At 44.1% G+C, this 17,712-nt stretch overlaps 1 protein-coding gene across 1 annotated transcript in view; it reads right to left on the minus strand.

Moving 5' to 3' along the window:
• Positions 1–697: 697 nt before the first annotated feature.
• Positions 698–17,712, minus strand: part of LOC144762988 (extracellular calcium-sensing receptor-like) — a 222,550-nt gene continuing 205,535 nt past the window's right edge. The window contains exon 6 of the mRNA XM_078648302.1: positions 698–1,611. Coding sequence (XP_078504428.1) covers positions 698–1,611 — 914 coding nt within the window. The remainder of the gene's footprint in view (positions 1,612–17,712) is intronic.

Raw genomic sequence — 17,712 nt, forward strand, 5'->3', positions numbered from 1 at the left:
AGTGTAGATGCTTGTCGGTCTGTTGTGCTTTTCATGCTTTGAAAGTACTGGCTTGGCACTTTACAATTGTCAGGTCTTTCAAATAAACATTTTTATATTCTGTATGTAGCATTTTCAAATGAAAATAAAATATTGTATTGAAAATTAAGTCTTGAGAAATATTATAATATATTTAGATACCAATGCACATCATGGTTAAAGTAGGCATCTGGTTATTATGCAGAATGAGAAGTGTTCTGTCATTTCATTTCAAGATGGCTTCCTTGTTTGCCCGTAACACCTGCCAGATGCTGAAAACGGTGGACTTATGCACTGTAATTGAAACACTCCATAGAAAGCTTATTAGGGAAACACGAGCCAATAGCATGGGTTGATGCTTAGTGTGACTGACACTGCCTCAAAGCAATGGCTGACCCAGAAGCCTTTTCTCAAGGGAACATGTTTAAACGAAAGGCTTTATGAAAGACCTAAAAACTGGACATTCTGTGGTAGTGTTATATACATATACTCCTTTGACACTTGATACAAATCACATCTGAAGCTTTTATATTTAAAAGACTTTCAATTTGATTTTGTTTGGTTACACAACCAAAACACTTGTGCAAGCTTCAGTGATTTAGTTCAGCCCATGAAATGTGGTTTTACTGAAAACATTTCAAGACCTCAAAGGAAACTCTCAATCTTTTTTAAGGCTTTATTATTGTATTGCCATAGTTGCTTTCTCCTTTAAACGTTCTCGAGTATTGAGCTTGGGTTTTAGCAGGATAATGAAACATTTAGGGAAGAAAATGCAGCCCAGTAGCCCGGCGCTGGAGGACTGGATGGTAAACACCTCCACAGCCACCATGTACTTGCCTCGGGTGCTTGTGTATGCTGGGATGAAGGACAACCACACACTGACAAACACCAGCATGCTAAAAGTAATTAGTTTCGTCTCATTGAAACTGGCAGGCAAAGTTCTTGCTAGGAAGGCGACAATAAAGCTAACCAGGGCAAGAAGCGCCATGTAACCCATCATGCAGTAGAAGAAAAAGGAGTGCCCTTCGTTGCACTGGAAGACGATCCTCCCCGCAGTAACTTCTGTGTTCATTTCTGGGAATGGAGGGGACTTCAGTATCCAAACAGTACATATGATGACCTGAAGCACTGAGCAGAGGCAGACAACTCCATTGGCTGTGTTGGGCCCCAGCCACCTTCTCCAAGGGCTGTGGTGGCTGGTGGCGTTGAAGGCCATGATCACCAGGATGGTTTTGGCTAGGACAGATGAGATACTGACAGAGAATACGACTCCAAAGAGGGTTTGTCGGGCCATGCAGCTGAGGCTGGTGGGCTGGCCGATAAACACCAAGGAGCAGAGGAAGCAGAGCATGAGGGCCAGGAGAAGGAGGAAGCTGAGCCCGCGGTTGTTGGCTCTGACGATGGGCGTCTCGCGGTACCAAAGGAAGGTGCACAAACTGGCAGTAGCGAGGAGTGTGAGGAAAATGGCTGTAATGGCCAACACCAGGCCCAGCGGCTCCTCGTAGGAGAGGAATTCGATAACTCTGGGGACACACATATCCCTCCTCTCATTGGGCCATTGATCGTCCGGGCATCGCTGACACTCGGCTGCATCTAAACAAGCGAAAGACATAATATCCTTACTCATTATGAAATGGTGACTTCTATAGTGTGGGATGGAAAGCTATCATACTGCTAGCACATTGCTCAGAGGCCTCTTCTTTCAAATAGCATGGTCTAATGCCTGGTATGAATGTTTAAATGTAGATGAAGTACTCTATGTAGCTTTTTACTAGTGTCCCAAGGGAGCATCACAAGGTTACTAAGAAAGTAAAGCCTCTAAACTTCTCTGTTTTGAGGGTGAAGGGTGTAATCAGCAGGACTGGTAGAGGAAGAAATTGGTTCCCCCAAAAGATGACTTAAACCCTAAAGAGGACCTTCTCCTTTAGAACAAGACCATCCCACATAAAGTGCACTTTGAGTTGGGCATCCTTGTTGTTATTTGGGAGCGTAAAGTGTTACCTATTTCATGTTTCGTGTTTACATTAAAAACCTCTTTCTTGCTACTGTTGCTATCATTCAAAGATATTGGCTTACAAATATAATGTCCTAAATGTTTGGGATTTTGTTGAGCTTTTTTTCTTCTTCTCAAACTGCTCAAACTGTTATTGCCACATGTATGTTTTACATTGTATTCTTCACTGTGGTCACTTATGCTCTAATTTAATTAATGTATTTAATGGTTTTATATAGTGCTCTTTCCACAATATTGATGTTAAGGCACATCATAGAGAACAATTAGAGATACCTAAATAAGTATTATGGTGCAACAGGCTATACGTTGCTTTAGCAGGCAATATGAAGAAAAAAACACACACCAGCATAGTGATATGACTGGGTGTATAGTAATTACAAACAACAGGGGCAACCCTAGAATCTGAGCCAGGGGCTAGCTAAAACTATAACCCAAACAATGGTTCAAGTACACCACTAAGGAAGAAAAATAGACCTCCCCAAGTAAGAGAAAGAAAAAAAAAACAGAAAAAGTTTCTACCCAACTATTGAAACACCCAATAACCATGGACAAATAGTTTCTTTTAGATTTCAAAAAGATTTTTTAATATTATCAAAGGAAGCGTATCAAAAACACATATTCACAACAATAATGGGGCTCACACAGTTACAAAAACAATGTTACAAATGTAAACAAAAACAGGTGTAAACAAACAATTAGTGGCTAAGGGAAAGAACAAGAACAGGGTTCAAAGCAAAACAGAAACACGCAGCAAAACAATTGTGTCCTCATTAATTAGAGCCACATCTTTAGCGTCGATGGCGCTTCAACCTATTACTAAATGAAGGGTCATCATCAGGACAGAACATCAAATGTAGGAGCGTCCACAGAATTTCAATAAAAATGTCTAGAATAAAATATGTACATGAGTTTTAGAAAACAGTTAACACAAATTGGAAACAGACAATAAAAATTGTGACATAAGCCAAAAGAAAGTTTCTCAAATGACTCAAGAAAAGATATAAAAGATACCCGAAAAATAAGTGCTGCCTAAAAAATAACTAAAAACAGAAATTCGAAAGCAAAATAAAATTAACGTAAGAACGTAGCTATTAGCAGAGCAAAAGTATTGAAGAAAAAATCTGGATCTTAATCACCTAAATCATCACGAAGAGTGTATCTACATGGAATGTGCGTCATGCGCCTAGGTCAAAGGAATTTTGGGGCCCTTTGAATTTATGATCCAGTCTCTGCTGTTTCATGCCCTCTTTGGCCAAATTCTACATGTGTTTACATCTACTATTAAGGGATTGTGGTGCATGTTTTCACTATTGTAACACAGCAGCATCTCACTAATATTACTCCCATAATTTCCGTGACACCCTTCGATTCCTCATATGGGAGGTCCTGTATTGATCTAAAAGAAACTTTTTATATGGATGTGGCATAAACCATACACACATTTTGTCTGCAAAATGCCTGTAATAGTCTCGCACACATTAAACATAAATGATAGAAAAACGCTATTTAGAACAATCTGTTTAAAAATTATTCAAGGTCACCATGGCAAAACTCTCTGCAGAACACAGCTGGCTCTACCCAGGGCCGGACTGGCCGTTGCGGGCACCGGGCAATCCCCCGGTGTGCCGCAATGGTGGGGGCCGGTTTTGGGCCCCTGTGGGCCGTTTTTGTTACAGCGCCGTTTATGCAGCATAGCTGCAAAATCGGCCCTGTAACAAAATCGGCCGAAAACCGGCCCTGGCAAAGAGCTCAGTCGCACCCCCAACCTCCCCTCAGGGGGGACGGCCGAGCACTTTGCCGGGCCGGTTTTGGTTCCCAGTCCGGCCCTGGCTCTAGCAGCGGGCCCCTGAAAGGCTGGGACCTTGGGCCAGAGCCCACGTTGCCCCTGCCTTAAAACGTCTCTGCACTCAGCTGTACACTGCGTTGTCTAGCACTGTCCCAAAAACATGCCGCCCCATCACACCCTGCTCTCGGTGATACATTTACTCCATCCCCAAGCTCCATGGAGTTCTATATATAGCACCTTGTGCTGGAGATGCTCCTGCTACAATAACAACGTTATTTGTAGAGTGCCTTGCTACATCTGGGAGCTAGATGACCTATATTAAACTTCTAAAATCAATGATGCACTTGTCCAATACTTCTATGTTTATGATTGATTGTTGCCCAAGTGCAGTGGGGTTGCAATAGGTGACATTTTTGCTACATATTTCTTTTATATTTCTGGTGCAACTTCCCAGTTAAATTATGTGCAATCTTATTCTAAAAGGTCATATTCCCTAGACTACATTATTTTGGAGTCCCAACATGCCCTGCTGATCCAGAATCCAGAAATAGAGGGGCCTATTTATAAGCCTCTTGCAACGCCGGTGCGTCACTTTCCGGTGGCGCAGGAGCCTGCTCCATATTTACCTGGCAGCACTAAGCCACTTTTTGTGGCTTAATCCTGCCTCGTAAATATTGTTCCCTTTAATGTCGTTTTCTGCGTTAAAGGGGCATGCAATGGGTGTTGCTGGGGGTGTTCCCAGCATCATCCATGGCTTTTTGACACTGCCCCATATTTACAAGAAATCATAACTCTGAGGCAAACATAGAAGAGGAAAAAGCCTCTTGTGACTGTTTTTGTGCAGGAAGGTTTCCCTTTCTGCACAAAAATAGTCATCCCCACAATGCAGGCATCCTCGCATCATGATGCAAAGGTGCCTGCATTGGCGTATGGCCCATTGTGTGCCAGCGCAGGGGAAAAGGACAGGAATGCGCCGTATCTGAATGTGCCATATCTGAATGTGCTGTAGCTGATAGATACGATGCATTGCTGCCCTTTTGTTTTGCCGTAGGTCAGTCCTGCAGGAAGGCCTGCGGCACAGCCCTACGGCAAAACTCATAAAGGAGGCCCATCATTTCTAAACTTAGCAGTTCTCTCCTCAACCACTTTCATGTAAAGCCAGGAGTCAGTCTCCTGGTGGGTCTGGCCAGCATCCTGGAAAAACCCAAGAAGTGAGGCCAGAGGCCTGGGTAGCAAGCAGGGACCCAGCTTTCTCATGCATAATAATTTAGGGTAGTTTTTGGTGAAAATCAAACAACATTTATACAGCACCAAACAAGGTAAAATGTCAGCACCAAAAGCGTTATGTAGTACAATGGCAGAGTGAATGTAGGTTAAAGGTTAGGTGACTACCCAAGCCTGTATTGGGATAAATTGCAAATCATAACACTAGCTTCAATCTGGTGGCGTAGCAAGCATGGGACCCACATCTGGGCATACCCTTTCCACTGAGGGTGGAAATCCAAAAATAAAAGATGATGCACGGAATGCTGAAATAATCAAACATTCATACCCATTTACTCATCGTTTTTTTGCACGCCAAGGAGGGCCTGGCCTGGCAATTTAGACTCGAATGTACCCATGAGGAACTGGGCCAAGACAGATTTACATATGGCTGGGTCCAAGGCGTCCGCAGAAATGTTTCCAGGGGGGGGCACATTTTTAACTTCAGCACTCGCCTTCCAGGGGGGGCAACATTTTAACTTCATCACTCGCCTTCAAGGCACGTTTAATGCAGACGGCCCATTGTCATTCTTTATGTGATGATCAGCAGCAGAGAGAATGACAATGGGCCTGTCCACAGTCTGCTCGAGATCGGGGAGGGGCTGCTGCAGTCTCTAGAGTTCAAAGAGAAGTGTGAGAGGCCCCAAGTGAGAGAATATTTAATCTCCTGGGTCTTCTCGCAGGGGAACAGCCTGCTGTAATCTTGACCATTACGGAACAAAAGGAATGGGACCGGCGATCCAGGGGGGGGGGGGGGGCAAGCGCACCCCCTTGCCCTCCCATGCGTACGCCCATGGCTAGGTCTAAACTGGGGTCGCATGGTGAGCAAAAAAAAATGCATTTAACCCAGATCTCTTCACTGGGAGGGAATGTATGATTTGCTCTGCATTCTGTCCATCATCTATGTGTATTCTGCTTTTCGCTTAGTCAAATGGGCTGGTGATAAGGGCATTCTCTCTCCTTTTCAATTTGGATTCTGACCAAATTTAGGTACAAATGAGCAGTATCTGTACCTAGCCCTTACTGGTAATAAGGATAATCACGCTAGACGTTGCCCCATTATCTTGCATTTTTGGAACTGTCCACTGCTTTTGATTCAGTTAACAGGACCACATTGTGGTGAGGTGCTGGGTTTTTCAGAACCGGTGCTTAACCGGTAACCCAGCGGTGTCAGGGAATACACACCCAAAGACCTCGAGTCCTTTTCCTGATTCAGACCACAGAAACTCAGAGTCTTCTAGGTGAAGTCAAAGATCTGTTTTATTGGCTGCAACCAAGGTAACAAGTGTCCTAGAAGTACAACACATGGAAGTATGTTCTCAGGAGACTGCTTCAAATCACGAAGTCAGGCTTCTCTTCTTATACAAAATGATAAGCTTCAGGCAAACATTCCTAGATTTTCAGGATACTATTCACATATTTCGACCACAAATAAGTAACAGAGTTATGATGACAAGCTCACATTTCGTTTGTCTGATACATAATAAATCACTCGGCAAGGTCCGGTATTTCAATCAGATATCGGTGTTCCCCAATAAAATGAGCACGTTCTCATCATAAAACAAGTAGGAAAGAAGGAGCGGGGTCAGGTGTGGGCAAGATTCGGCAGGGTGAGGATGTGATGAAAGGGTTTTATGGCCGGGTGCGCCTAGATGCTATCTCGACCGGCCACTGGGAGAGGAACTTACCAAATGGGTTGGCCTGGGGCGATGGTTTCAACCTGCCCAGGTCCCGAAAAAGTCAATCGAGGAGTGCTTGTCCTTATGATATTGGATTAAGCCTATGTGAAGGGCAACATACAAAATGGCTGCCGTATACAAAATGGAAGCCAAGGGTTCAGGGTATAAGTGATGATTTCGAGGTGAAAGCAACCTTCGAATGCGACAAAAATGTTTGTACATAATGTACTCGCCATTCTCGGTCTTTTGATACTAAATTTGTCGTGATACGATGAAGTTTTATTCTTGCGTCTGAATCGTTACACGAGTTTGGATTTTCAGTACTACAGTGGCTAATGTTGCAGGATCAAGGCGTGGAAACCCCTTTGGTGAATAGCTTTTCTACCCTACATGCTGGCACCTCTGCTTTTAATACTCTACATAAATGGGTAAACAGCTCACTTAATTTCAACTGACGTAGATACCCCAAGAATGGCTGGCACTCCGGTGCTTGCCTTACTCTATGTCAAAATTGCAGTCTTTTTGGCCCTTACTCCTAATGCACTGAGGCAGCTGGTGGACTGTTTTGCTCTTTTTGTGCAAAATCTTGACTAAAAACTAATTACACTTAATCGCATATCATGTCCTGCAGGCCTGGTAAATTGGGATTAGATAAAATTACCATCAAGGGCAATCACTTACGACTGCTGATTACTTCTGCTATCTGTTCTTGACCTTCAGGTCTTCAGGGTCTTGCCATTCTCAGTTCAACAACTCTAGCCTCAAACTGAGTTGAACTGTAGGCATAGTCTGCAATCTTATTAGACCAGGCACTAGAAGGACTGGCTTCTCAGCAATATAGGTATACAACTCCCAGTGTATTAGGACTGCTATCTATGGTGCACGTTTGTGTTTTTAAAAAAAAATTCTCCCTACAGGCAGAGGAAAATAGTTTTCTTTGTCATCTGCTGAACTTGCCACTTACCACTTCTAGCTAACCAGGCATTTATTTCTCACAAGGTCCACTTGGTGCCTCTCCTACTGTGGATCAGCATCTGGATTATTCTGGCAGCAATGTTAAGCAGTGTCTCAACCTTGACACTCTAGTAACCCTGAGATTGTCTTCTTTGTTCACTGAGCCAAGTAGTATTTTTTTTTAATTCAAAGTATTTTATTGAAAATAAAATTTTGCATATACAATACAATACAGTTTGAAAACATTTACATGGCTGTTTTGTTTTAAGTGGAGAAGAAAGAGAAAGAAGAAAGAGAAAGAGGCGGGGGGGGGTTTATTGTTCCAGGTGAGCGTCTAGGGCTGCCCACATCCCCTTTCTTGCTGTATGGTTGGCCGGTTGGTGGTTTGCGGTGATGTTGTCTGCCCCTCGCAGGAAGGTCACCCAGTTAAACCAACGTTTGAAAGTGGCTTTCCCAGTGTCCTTCTAGTTACCCAAGATAGTTTTGGCGGCAGCTGTGAGCAGGACATCCACTAGGTCACTGTTTCCTTTCGAGTCAAGCGATGTGTCCATGAAGGCCATGGTGATGCCTGGTAGGCCGCGTGTGGTTTGGCTGCCTGTGAGTGTGTCTCTGAATTCGTGTACCCTGCGCCAAAAGACCTTAACCTTGGGGCATTCGTATATAACGTGTGCTAGATCCCCCCTAGCCTTTTGGCAGTTCCAGCAACTGTCTCTGGCTCCCACTGTCTCTAGTTTGGCTGGTGTCCAGTGTAGTCTATGCAGTAGCCAGTATTTTGTTTGGGCTAGCTGGGGTGTAACTTTGTTTTTTGACGCCGAATTCCATAGTTTGGCTTTTGCTGGCTCGTTCAGTGGTTTCTGGTACTCCCCCTCCCAGAATGCTAGTGTCTTGTTGCTAAAGGAGACAAGTTAAAGGTGAAAGCAACATTTTTGGAATACAGTGAAAACCTAGGAATGAAAAACGAACTAGTAAAATCTACAATTCTGAATTGTTACAGATCTTTACTTATACGTGAAACCCCTATGTATTAATCTATTGATCTTACACAATGGGAGCAATCACTTCTTTTCCGTTTCAGGGTGGGTTCTATATATTGGTCCCTGTGTTTTAAAAGTGTCCCAGACCAGCCCCAAATGATGCAATGCGAGCGAGTGCAATGAACAAACCTGACAACTACAAGAGGGTTTAAGGGATTCCCCCTCCAAGAAAATTTGGGAGAAAATGGCAAAAATGGTGCATTCTACAACACGTGTCATTATATATTCAATTGTATTAGAATTTAAAGCATAGTAAATGATGACCTTTCAATGCACCTGGATACACCATTCTCTCTTGGGGCTCTTCAATGATTCCCTCACAATCACCTTCCAACAATGCCTCTCACCGCTCCATAGCCACTCACTCACATGTATTTAGTTTGTTTTATAGCGCCTCTCATACCAGTGTAGGGTGTTGTAGCACTTTACATCACACACACATACGGGGACAATGAATCACACATGTGTATGCTGTGTATAGAAAATGTTGCATAAGACAAAGGGGACTAGGAGGTGTAGGATTCACATGTCATCAATATTGGTAGCCATTTTTTAAGAGTGTTTGGTCTGGAGAAGCACAAAATCAGGATTCACAATGTAATACAGTAGTTAGAGTTGACTTTACTAATAAGAATGTATTTCTATTGTATGCTAGTGTGTAGTTTGCCAGGGTGGGATGTGCTATTTGGAACAGTGATAGCTGACTTGGGTTTGAAGTATGCAAGGCGTTCTATCGAATGTGGTCCATCAGAAGTCTTTGGGGCCAATTACGATGTCGGTCGGAGTTTCCTCCGACTGACACGTGGCAGAAACGAGACCTTGCAGTTATGCAAGGTGAAATTGTAGTGTCTGGGACATGCATGCATCCTCTTATGCAAGTTGAAATGTAGTGTGATGAGTACATTCTGTCAGTTATACAGGTTTGAGCTGCAGTGTCAAGGGCATGCATACAACCTCCTACGCAAGTCGGAATGTAGTGTGATGAGTGCATTCTGTCTGTTATGCAAGGTGAAACTGGAGTCAAGGCTGTGCATAGCACCTCTTACGCAAGTTGGAATGTAGTTTGATGAGAGCATTCTGTTAGTTATGCAAGTTTGAACTGTAGTGTCAAGGGCATGAATTCAACCTCTTATGCAAGTTGGAATGTAGTGTGATGAGTGCATTCCATCAGTTATGCAAGGTGAAACTGTAGTGTATGGGGAATGCATCGAGCCACTTATGCAAGTTGGAATGTAGTGTGATGAGTGCATCCGTTAGTTGTGCAAGGTAGAACTGTAGTGTCAAGGACATGCATGCAACTTCTTATGTCATATGGAATGCAGTGTGATGGGTGCATTCTGTCAGTTATACAAGTTTGAGCTACAGTGTCAAGGGCATGCATAGAACCTCTTATGCCCATTGGAATGTAGTGTGATGAGTGCATTCTGTCACTTATACAAGTTTGAACTGTAGTGGCAAGGGCTGTTGTGTAGCATTTTAGGATCCAAGCAAAATGTACTGATTCATGCCCTTATAGGTATAATTCACATTGCCCTTATATAGTCATAGAAATCATACCCATATTTAGACATAACCCATCCAGTCCAAATACAGGCATGGCTACTTCCACTAGTTCCAAAAAGCGACAGCGATTTCTTGGAAAACTCGGCTTCAGCAGTCAGGGACATCCCCTTGCTTGAATATTGATTTGTCCTAGAAATCATGGAGTTTTCAAAGAACTACCATTCCCTTGGGGTTCTTTGATGACGTTATTATATCCGACTTTACGTCAAACTACGCACCTTCAAGGTATAAATTTGCCTACACTTGCCCTAGCAAAAACATGGTGGTTTGGAGTAGCTCGACTATCTACTTGCCCGACGCAGCTCGCTACAGCAAGTGCCGAAGAAAGCCGACCCTCCAGCTGACTCACTGATCGAGAAGCTGTCCTTCCTCTCGCTGAGAAACCAGCTCCAGTGTTTCCAAGCTCTCCTCGCGGGGTGTTGGGAAATCGAGTCCCGAGACAGAGATACCAGACCTCCTTCATTTTAAAACCAAGGTATGGAGCTGATTAGACCCTAAGAGAAATCGTGGTTAGATTCTTGGCAAAGAAAAACTAAACCTATGCTACACCTCACTTAGTTCTTCCCTCGTACTAGACATAGGTTAGGTACATCGGGGTAGGCGTATTTTAGAAGCACTAGTTGAGTGCTTTTTAGCCTTTGTTCTTTATGTGTGTATTTATCTATGGTTTTTGAAACCATACAATGCTTTTACAGTATTATTTCATAATACTCTTCTTACTGTACGCATTATACTTTGCAACCAGTATTACGATTGTAGCAGTTCATTTTACTTGCTTGAGAAAGAAGACTGTTCAATAAACCCTTTTATTGAAAACGCCCATCTCTCTATTTCTCTGCACCTCTGATGAAACGAAGCATGCACGATTGACTGAGTAAAATATCTATCTATTGTTTCCACGACTCTAAAGATCAGTTTTATTCTTGGGGAAACAAAGTTGTCATGTTTATACTGTTGTCAGAAACGAATCCCTTCTTGTTTATTCGAGAAAGTTTCTAGTGACCTCTGAGCTAGCTGGCACTCACAATTAAGTCTAATATACTCGATAGAGACCTAGTCGACATAAGCCCTGCGTCAAACCTATAGGATATATTATTCTAATGCACAGAGCCTATTGGGAAAATAGGAACTATACTACAGGGCATGCATGTAACCTCTTATGCAAGTTGGAATGTTGTGTGATGAGTGCATTCTGTCAGTTATGCATGGTGAAACCGTAGAGTCAAAGGTGTGCATACCACCTCTTAAGCAAGTTGGAATGTATTGTAATGAGTGCATTCTGTGAGTTATCCAAGTTTGAACTGTAGTGTCAAGGGTGTGCATCAGACCTCTTATACAAATTGGAATGCAGTGTGGTGAGTGCAGTCTGTCAGTTATACAAATTTGAACTGTAGTGTCAAGGACGTGCAAGCAACCTCTTCTGCAAGTTGGAATGTAGTGTGATAAGTGCATTCTGTCAGTTATGCAAAGTGAAACTGTAGTGTCTAGGGCTTGCTTGCAACCTCTTATTCAAGTTGGAATGCAGTGTGATGAGTGCATTCTGTCAGTTATGCAAAGTGAAACTGTAGTGTCTAGGGCTTGCTTGCAACCTCTTATACAAGTTGGAATGTGCTGTGGTGAGTGCATTATATCAGTTATCTAAGTGTGAACTGTAGTGTCAAGGGAGTTCATGCGACCTCTTATACAAGTTGAAATGTATCGTGAGAAGTGCATTCTGTCGCTTTTAAAAAGTGAAATTGCAGTGTCAAGGGAGTGTATGCAACCTCTTTTGCAAATTGCAATGTAGTGTGAGTAGTGCATTCTGTCAGTTATGCAAATTTGAACTGTAGTCTCCAGGGCAGACTATCTGCTTTCTCCTTAAAATGCTATGCATGTACTTAGGTACACTCCAGATTGGATACTGACCCTTGTCAGTCCCTAGTATATGGTACACATGTACCCAGGGCATAGGTACCCCAGAGGCCTCCCATGGGCTGAAGCATGAAGTATGCAACCCATGAGAGGCAATGCCATATGGAAGTCCAGGCCTGCCATTGCAGCCTGTGCAAGTTGATGCTTGCACCACTTGCTTTAGATAAAGGTTTAGTATATCTATAGGTCACTACACTTAAAACCTATCAGTCACCCCTCTAGCAGGCCCTGACAATCCTGAAGGCAGGGTACTGGGTTTTATGTGAGAGGGTACCCCTGCATGAGCAGAGCCCCTCTGCAGCCTTCGGAGACCATTCTTGCAGGGTTGTCGGTGAATCAACCAGACATATAGGTAGAGGTGCATTAAATGCTCGCGTAAAATGCTATCTCAAAAATGGCTGCAACAAAACATATTATGTTTGGTATCAAACACCTTGGAATCATACCTCCATACCGGTAAATGGTGTGGGAGGTATGATTCCACCTTTCTGAAGCAAGCTTCGAGGGGTCACTAGTCTTCCAGGTACCAACCTTCTCGACCCGGGCAGCACAAAATGGTTGCTGCCGACCAGAGACACATTTCTGCCCTCCTGCTGCTGAGCCAAGCCCGAGCAAGGGAAGGCAGGACAATAGGCATCCTGTCCCAGGCAGGTGTGACCGCCTCCTCGAAGTCTGCATCTGGGGCACACGTGGTCCTCCGCACTGTCCTGAACCTCCCCTGGGAAGGTGCCTTGAATCTGTCCAACCCTCTCCTGTGGGTAGAAAAGGGTTTACCTGGATGTAGGGCCCCAGATTCGAAGTGGACAAGATTCTGATCAAGAAACCACTGACCTTCGACCGTCTGGACACTCTGGACTTTGCAGGTTTTCGACTGGGCTCAACTTCATCTCCCTTTCCGTCCAAGGCATCGTCTGTGCCCATGCAACATACAGGCTCTGCGTAGGACCTGTGGAGCATCAAGGACAAATGAAGTATCTCCCTTGGGGTGAAGGAGTCACTCCCCTGCATTCGCAGGCACCGTAACGCAACTGACCAGTCTGCTGATCCTGAGCTTCTGCAGACTCTAAAGGCTCCAGCAACACAGGAGGCCAGTGGGTCAGTTTGAGGGAAAACAAATATTTTCGTGGGCTCTCCTGCTTGCTCCAAGCCTGTTCTGACTCCCTTTACTGTGGTGAGTCTCCCAGTCCTTGCTGGGCCAGTCCTTGACCTTCCTCGACCCTCCTTGTGAATTGCCACTGCCAAGGTTTGTTAGTGCTCCTGCCGGACACCGACCCCTCAGCACTCGGCATCCTTTGTGGGACAGCTCGTATCCAGGCCCTGGTTGCCCTCAACATCTCTTGGACCCCGTGGCTGCAGAGTCTAGGTCTCCCTCTTCAAACCTGAAGCACCCGGCATCGGTGGGCATTCGTCTACCGAGCCCCTGGTCACTCCTGAGTGACCCAGACTCTGTCCCCTCTGCTTTCCGGTTCCTTCTTTTAAGAATCCACCTGTGGTTTCCACTGTACACTTTTCTTCTATCCAGCAGTGGTATTTCTTTGAAGGCTCCCATTGGGAACGACGGCGGTGTCCGACGCCGCTTCGACCCTAAGCACCCGGCTTCCCTGGGATAGGTAACTCTGGTACTTCGGTATCCACGGGTGGGGTGGCTCTCCAACCTTCTATGTTCTAAAGGGTTTCTTCATAACCCACTGTGAAGGGTCCTTAAACACTAAAACTGCAACAGCCACTCTCCCATTGAATTGTACTTGGCATATGGTTGTGTTCTCACACTGCACCCATCCTCTGTGGGGTCCCTCCTTACTCACCTTGGGTGGTTCCTTGGGGTCCCATCAATTCTACAACCTCTAGACACTGTCTTGACTCGAGTCATGGTTCATATACCACTATTTTAGTTTATGGTTTGGTCTCCCCTGGAGCCCACTGTGTATTAGTGCTACTTACGTTCGTTTCTATGCTACAGTATTGTGTGCTTTATGTTTATCTGCGTGTAGCAGATACTGTGAGGTATTTAAAGTGTGTAATAATCATAAATACATATTTTTATAACTATTGTGTGTTTCTCCTTTCATTCAATCAATACCATAAGGTTGCATTCTGGTAAAACAAGCTGCTTAACATTCCTTCAGGACTAAGCCTGAAGGGTGCTCTCCACAGCTACCACTTGGATAGCTTTGTAAGGTTATCTTTCACCTCTTAAATCACCATATGCAAGTTTGAATGTAATGTGCTGAGTGCATTCTGTCAGTTATGCATGGTGAAAATGTAGTGTCAAGCACATGCAGGCATCCTCTTATGCCAGTTGAAATGTAGTGCGATGAGTGCATTCTGCCAGTAATGCAAGGTGAAACTGTAGAGTCAAGGGCGTGCCTGCACCCTCTTATGCAAGGTAGAATGTAGTGTGATGAGTGCATTCTGTCAGTAATGCAAGGTGAAACTGTAGAGTCAAGGGCGTGCCTGCACCCTCTTATGCAAGGTAGAATGTAGTGTGATGAGTGCATTCTGTCAGTAATGCAAGGTGAAACTGTAGAGTCAAGGGCGTGCCTGCACCCTCTTATGCAAGGTAGAATGTAGTGTGATGAGTGCATTCTGTCAGTAATGCAAGGTGAAACTGTAGAGTCAAGGGCGTGCCTGCACCCTCTTATGCAAGGTAGAATGTAGTGTGATGAGTGCATTCTGCCAGTAATGCAAGGTGAAACTGTAGAGTCAAGGGCGTGCCTGCACCCTCTTATGCAAGGTAGAATGTAGTGTGATGAGTGCATTCTGTCAGTAATGCAAGGTGAAACTGTAGAGTCAAGGGCGTGCCTGCACCCTCTTATGCAAGGTAGAATGTAGTGTGATGAGTGCATTCTGCCAGTAATGCAAGGTGAAACTGTAGAGTCATGGGCGTGCCTGCACCCTCTTATGCAAGGTAGAATGTAGTGTGATGAGTGCATTCTGTCAGTAACGCAAGGTGAAACTGTAGAGTCAAGGGCGTGCCTGCACCCTCTTATGCAAGGTAGAATGTAGTGAGATGAGTGCATTCTGTCAGTTATGCATGGTGAAAATGTAGTGTCAAGCACATGCAGGCATCCTCTTATGCCAGTTGAAATGTAGTGCGATGAGTGCATTCTGTCAGTAATGCAAGGTGAAACTGTAGTGTAGAGGGCATGCATGCAACCTCTGAAAGCTGGAATGTAGTGTCACAGCTGTCAATGGTATGCAATGCAGTGGAGGAGTATGTATGGAATGCAGTATTTCATGCATTATATAATGTGATATCAAGTGTGCAATACAATCCTGTCTGCACAACTGAATGGTAGTATCGAATAAGGGGATGCATGTAACATAAAACTGTAGAGTCAAGTGTATGCATAGAAAGCTCCATGCAGTGGTGTAACAATAGCCCCCATCACCATCGCGGTACAGGGGGGGGACCGAGGTCCAGAAGATCCCCTCTGGCACTGAGCAAGGGGGGCAGGCCCATGTCCTGAGGACTACCTGAAGGGTTTCAGAGCCTAGGGGTCCCTGAAGTACATTTAAAAAAATCTTTATTTATAATCACAGGTAGAAGGAATAAAATAACATTTCATCAACATAATTTCATCATTATGGTAAAACCTTAATCGTTAGTATAATTCATAATTGACATTTCCCCAAAGCTTAAAATTCCCAATAAAATTTCTAAATACAATTGTCTCGCAAAATTTTGGAATCGAGTGAATCACATCTATCTTTCTTAACCAAGTGCAGTCCCGATTCTTCACTCCAAAGTTTATGAAATGTTTTTGAATATGGTTTTTCCTTATGCTTGACTTGGGGCATCAACTGTTTTCCATTTTTGTAGAATCAGGCGTTCGGCCACTGAAAATGCAATAAATACAAGGTGTTTTGGGTGAATTGTTAGGTTGAAATCAACAATTCTGAGCAAGGTGGCCAGCCAGTCAGGGGCTAAAGATGTCAACAGTTTTCTGTTTAGCCACTGAAAGACCTGGTTACAGAATTCAGTTAAAATCGGCGAAGTAAACCAAACATGCATCCAGTCTCCTATTAGGTGGCTACATCTAAAACACAGGCCAGAAGCTGATTAAAGCATTTTTGTAAACGAGATGGGGTATAAAGAAGCTGCCACTCAAAGAAGAAAGCCATACGTCTGAAATTAGCTCCTCTCATGGCTTTTATGACCATTCGATATATGCTTTCCACAGAGGTGCTTCTATTCTGCATACTGTGGAGACCTTGCTCTTTTGAAGGGTATTAGGAATTATCTGTCCATAAAGTTGTTGCTGGAGTATTCGGTACCAATGCCCTACCCCCATCGTCTCTCTCACATAGAATGCTTGGCTAATTGCTGTTACAAGTGTAACATTTGGGAGTTGTGAATTCCACACTAAGGGGCCCATTATGATGTCCTCCTCCAGACATTTGGTATTTTCTCGACCATGTCAGAATGCTTCCGACCGACTCGGTTGGTTTACAATCTGCCCGACCGATTAAGATGTTAGCGGTCAGATTGTAAACCACACGGTCTTTCCGAATCAGTTCCAACAGGCTCTCGGAGCATCTGTGTCGGTCGGAACCGCACCGTACAGCTCTATGGACAGCATTTCGGACCTAGCAATTATGATGTTGGTTCCCAACAGGCTTTCCGAGTCGGCTTGTCCGAAACAAACAAAACGACTCCTCAGTAAAACCCTGCACTGTGTGGCAGCCACCATGGGGTGCATACGACAGGGTGCACGGTTTTACACACACACCCCATTTCCCCAAAGGAGCCTGTGTTGTCGGGCAGAACATGGGCTCTAATAGGGATCAATAGGAATCCAACCGAACAGTGTCGACCGCGACCGCGAGTTGGACGGATCTGAATCACAAGATTTCTGTCTGTGTGTGATTAATCCTATAAACCCCTGATTGCAGATTTCGCATCATTATTTGTAAAATAATCAATGGCCAGGAGCGATGGTTGTCTCCAGTAGGAAGCCAGACTGATCTTCATCCATCAATTCTTGCAGCAGCGGAGTTATTCTAGCTTCCATAACTTTAGTGAATAATTTGTAGTGGTTGTTGAGTAGACTGATTAGACTATATGATCCTGGCCTGTTTGGAGGTTTATCTTTCTTCAAGAAATTAACTATTATTGTTACAGAAAAGTTTTTAGGGATCTGACACCCCTCTAGAATGTCATTAAACAATCGCACCAACAATCTTGTTATTTGTGGCATAACTCTTTTATATAATTCTATTGGCAATCAGCCGCAGCCACAAGCATTTCCTCTATGGGTGTTTTTAATGGCTTCCTGAGCCATGTGCTTTGCAGGGGGGCCCCCTTAAGGTTTGTAACACCACTCGCTCCATGTAAGAATAAAATCTGAAGTCAAGAGTTTCCATGGAACCTCTTCCAAACATACACTGAGGGGAAACACCCAATCACTCAAACAAGTTGAAATGAATTGTCACAGGTGTCCATAGTATGCTCAACCAAAATACCACAAATAGAGCACTTTGAGTTCT

This window comes from Lissotriton helveticus, chromosome 6 (genome assembly GCF_964261635.1).
Source record: "Lissotriton helveticus chromosome 6, aLisHel1.1, whole genome shotgun sequence".
In the NCBI taxonomy this organism is placed as follows: domain Eukaryota; kingdom Metazoa; phylum Chordata; class Amphibia; order Caudata; family Salamandridae; genus Lissotriton; species Lissotriton helveticus.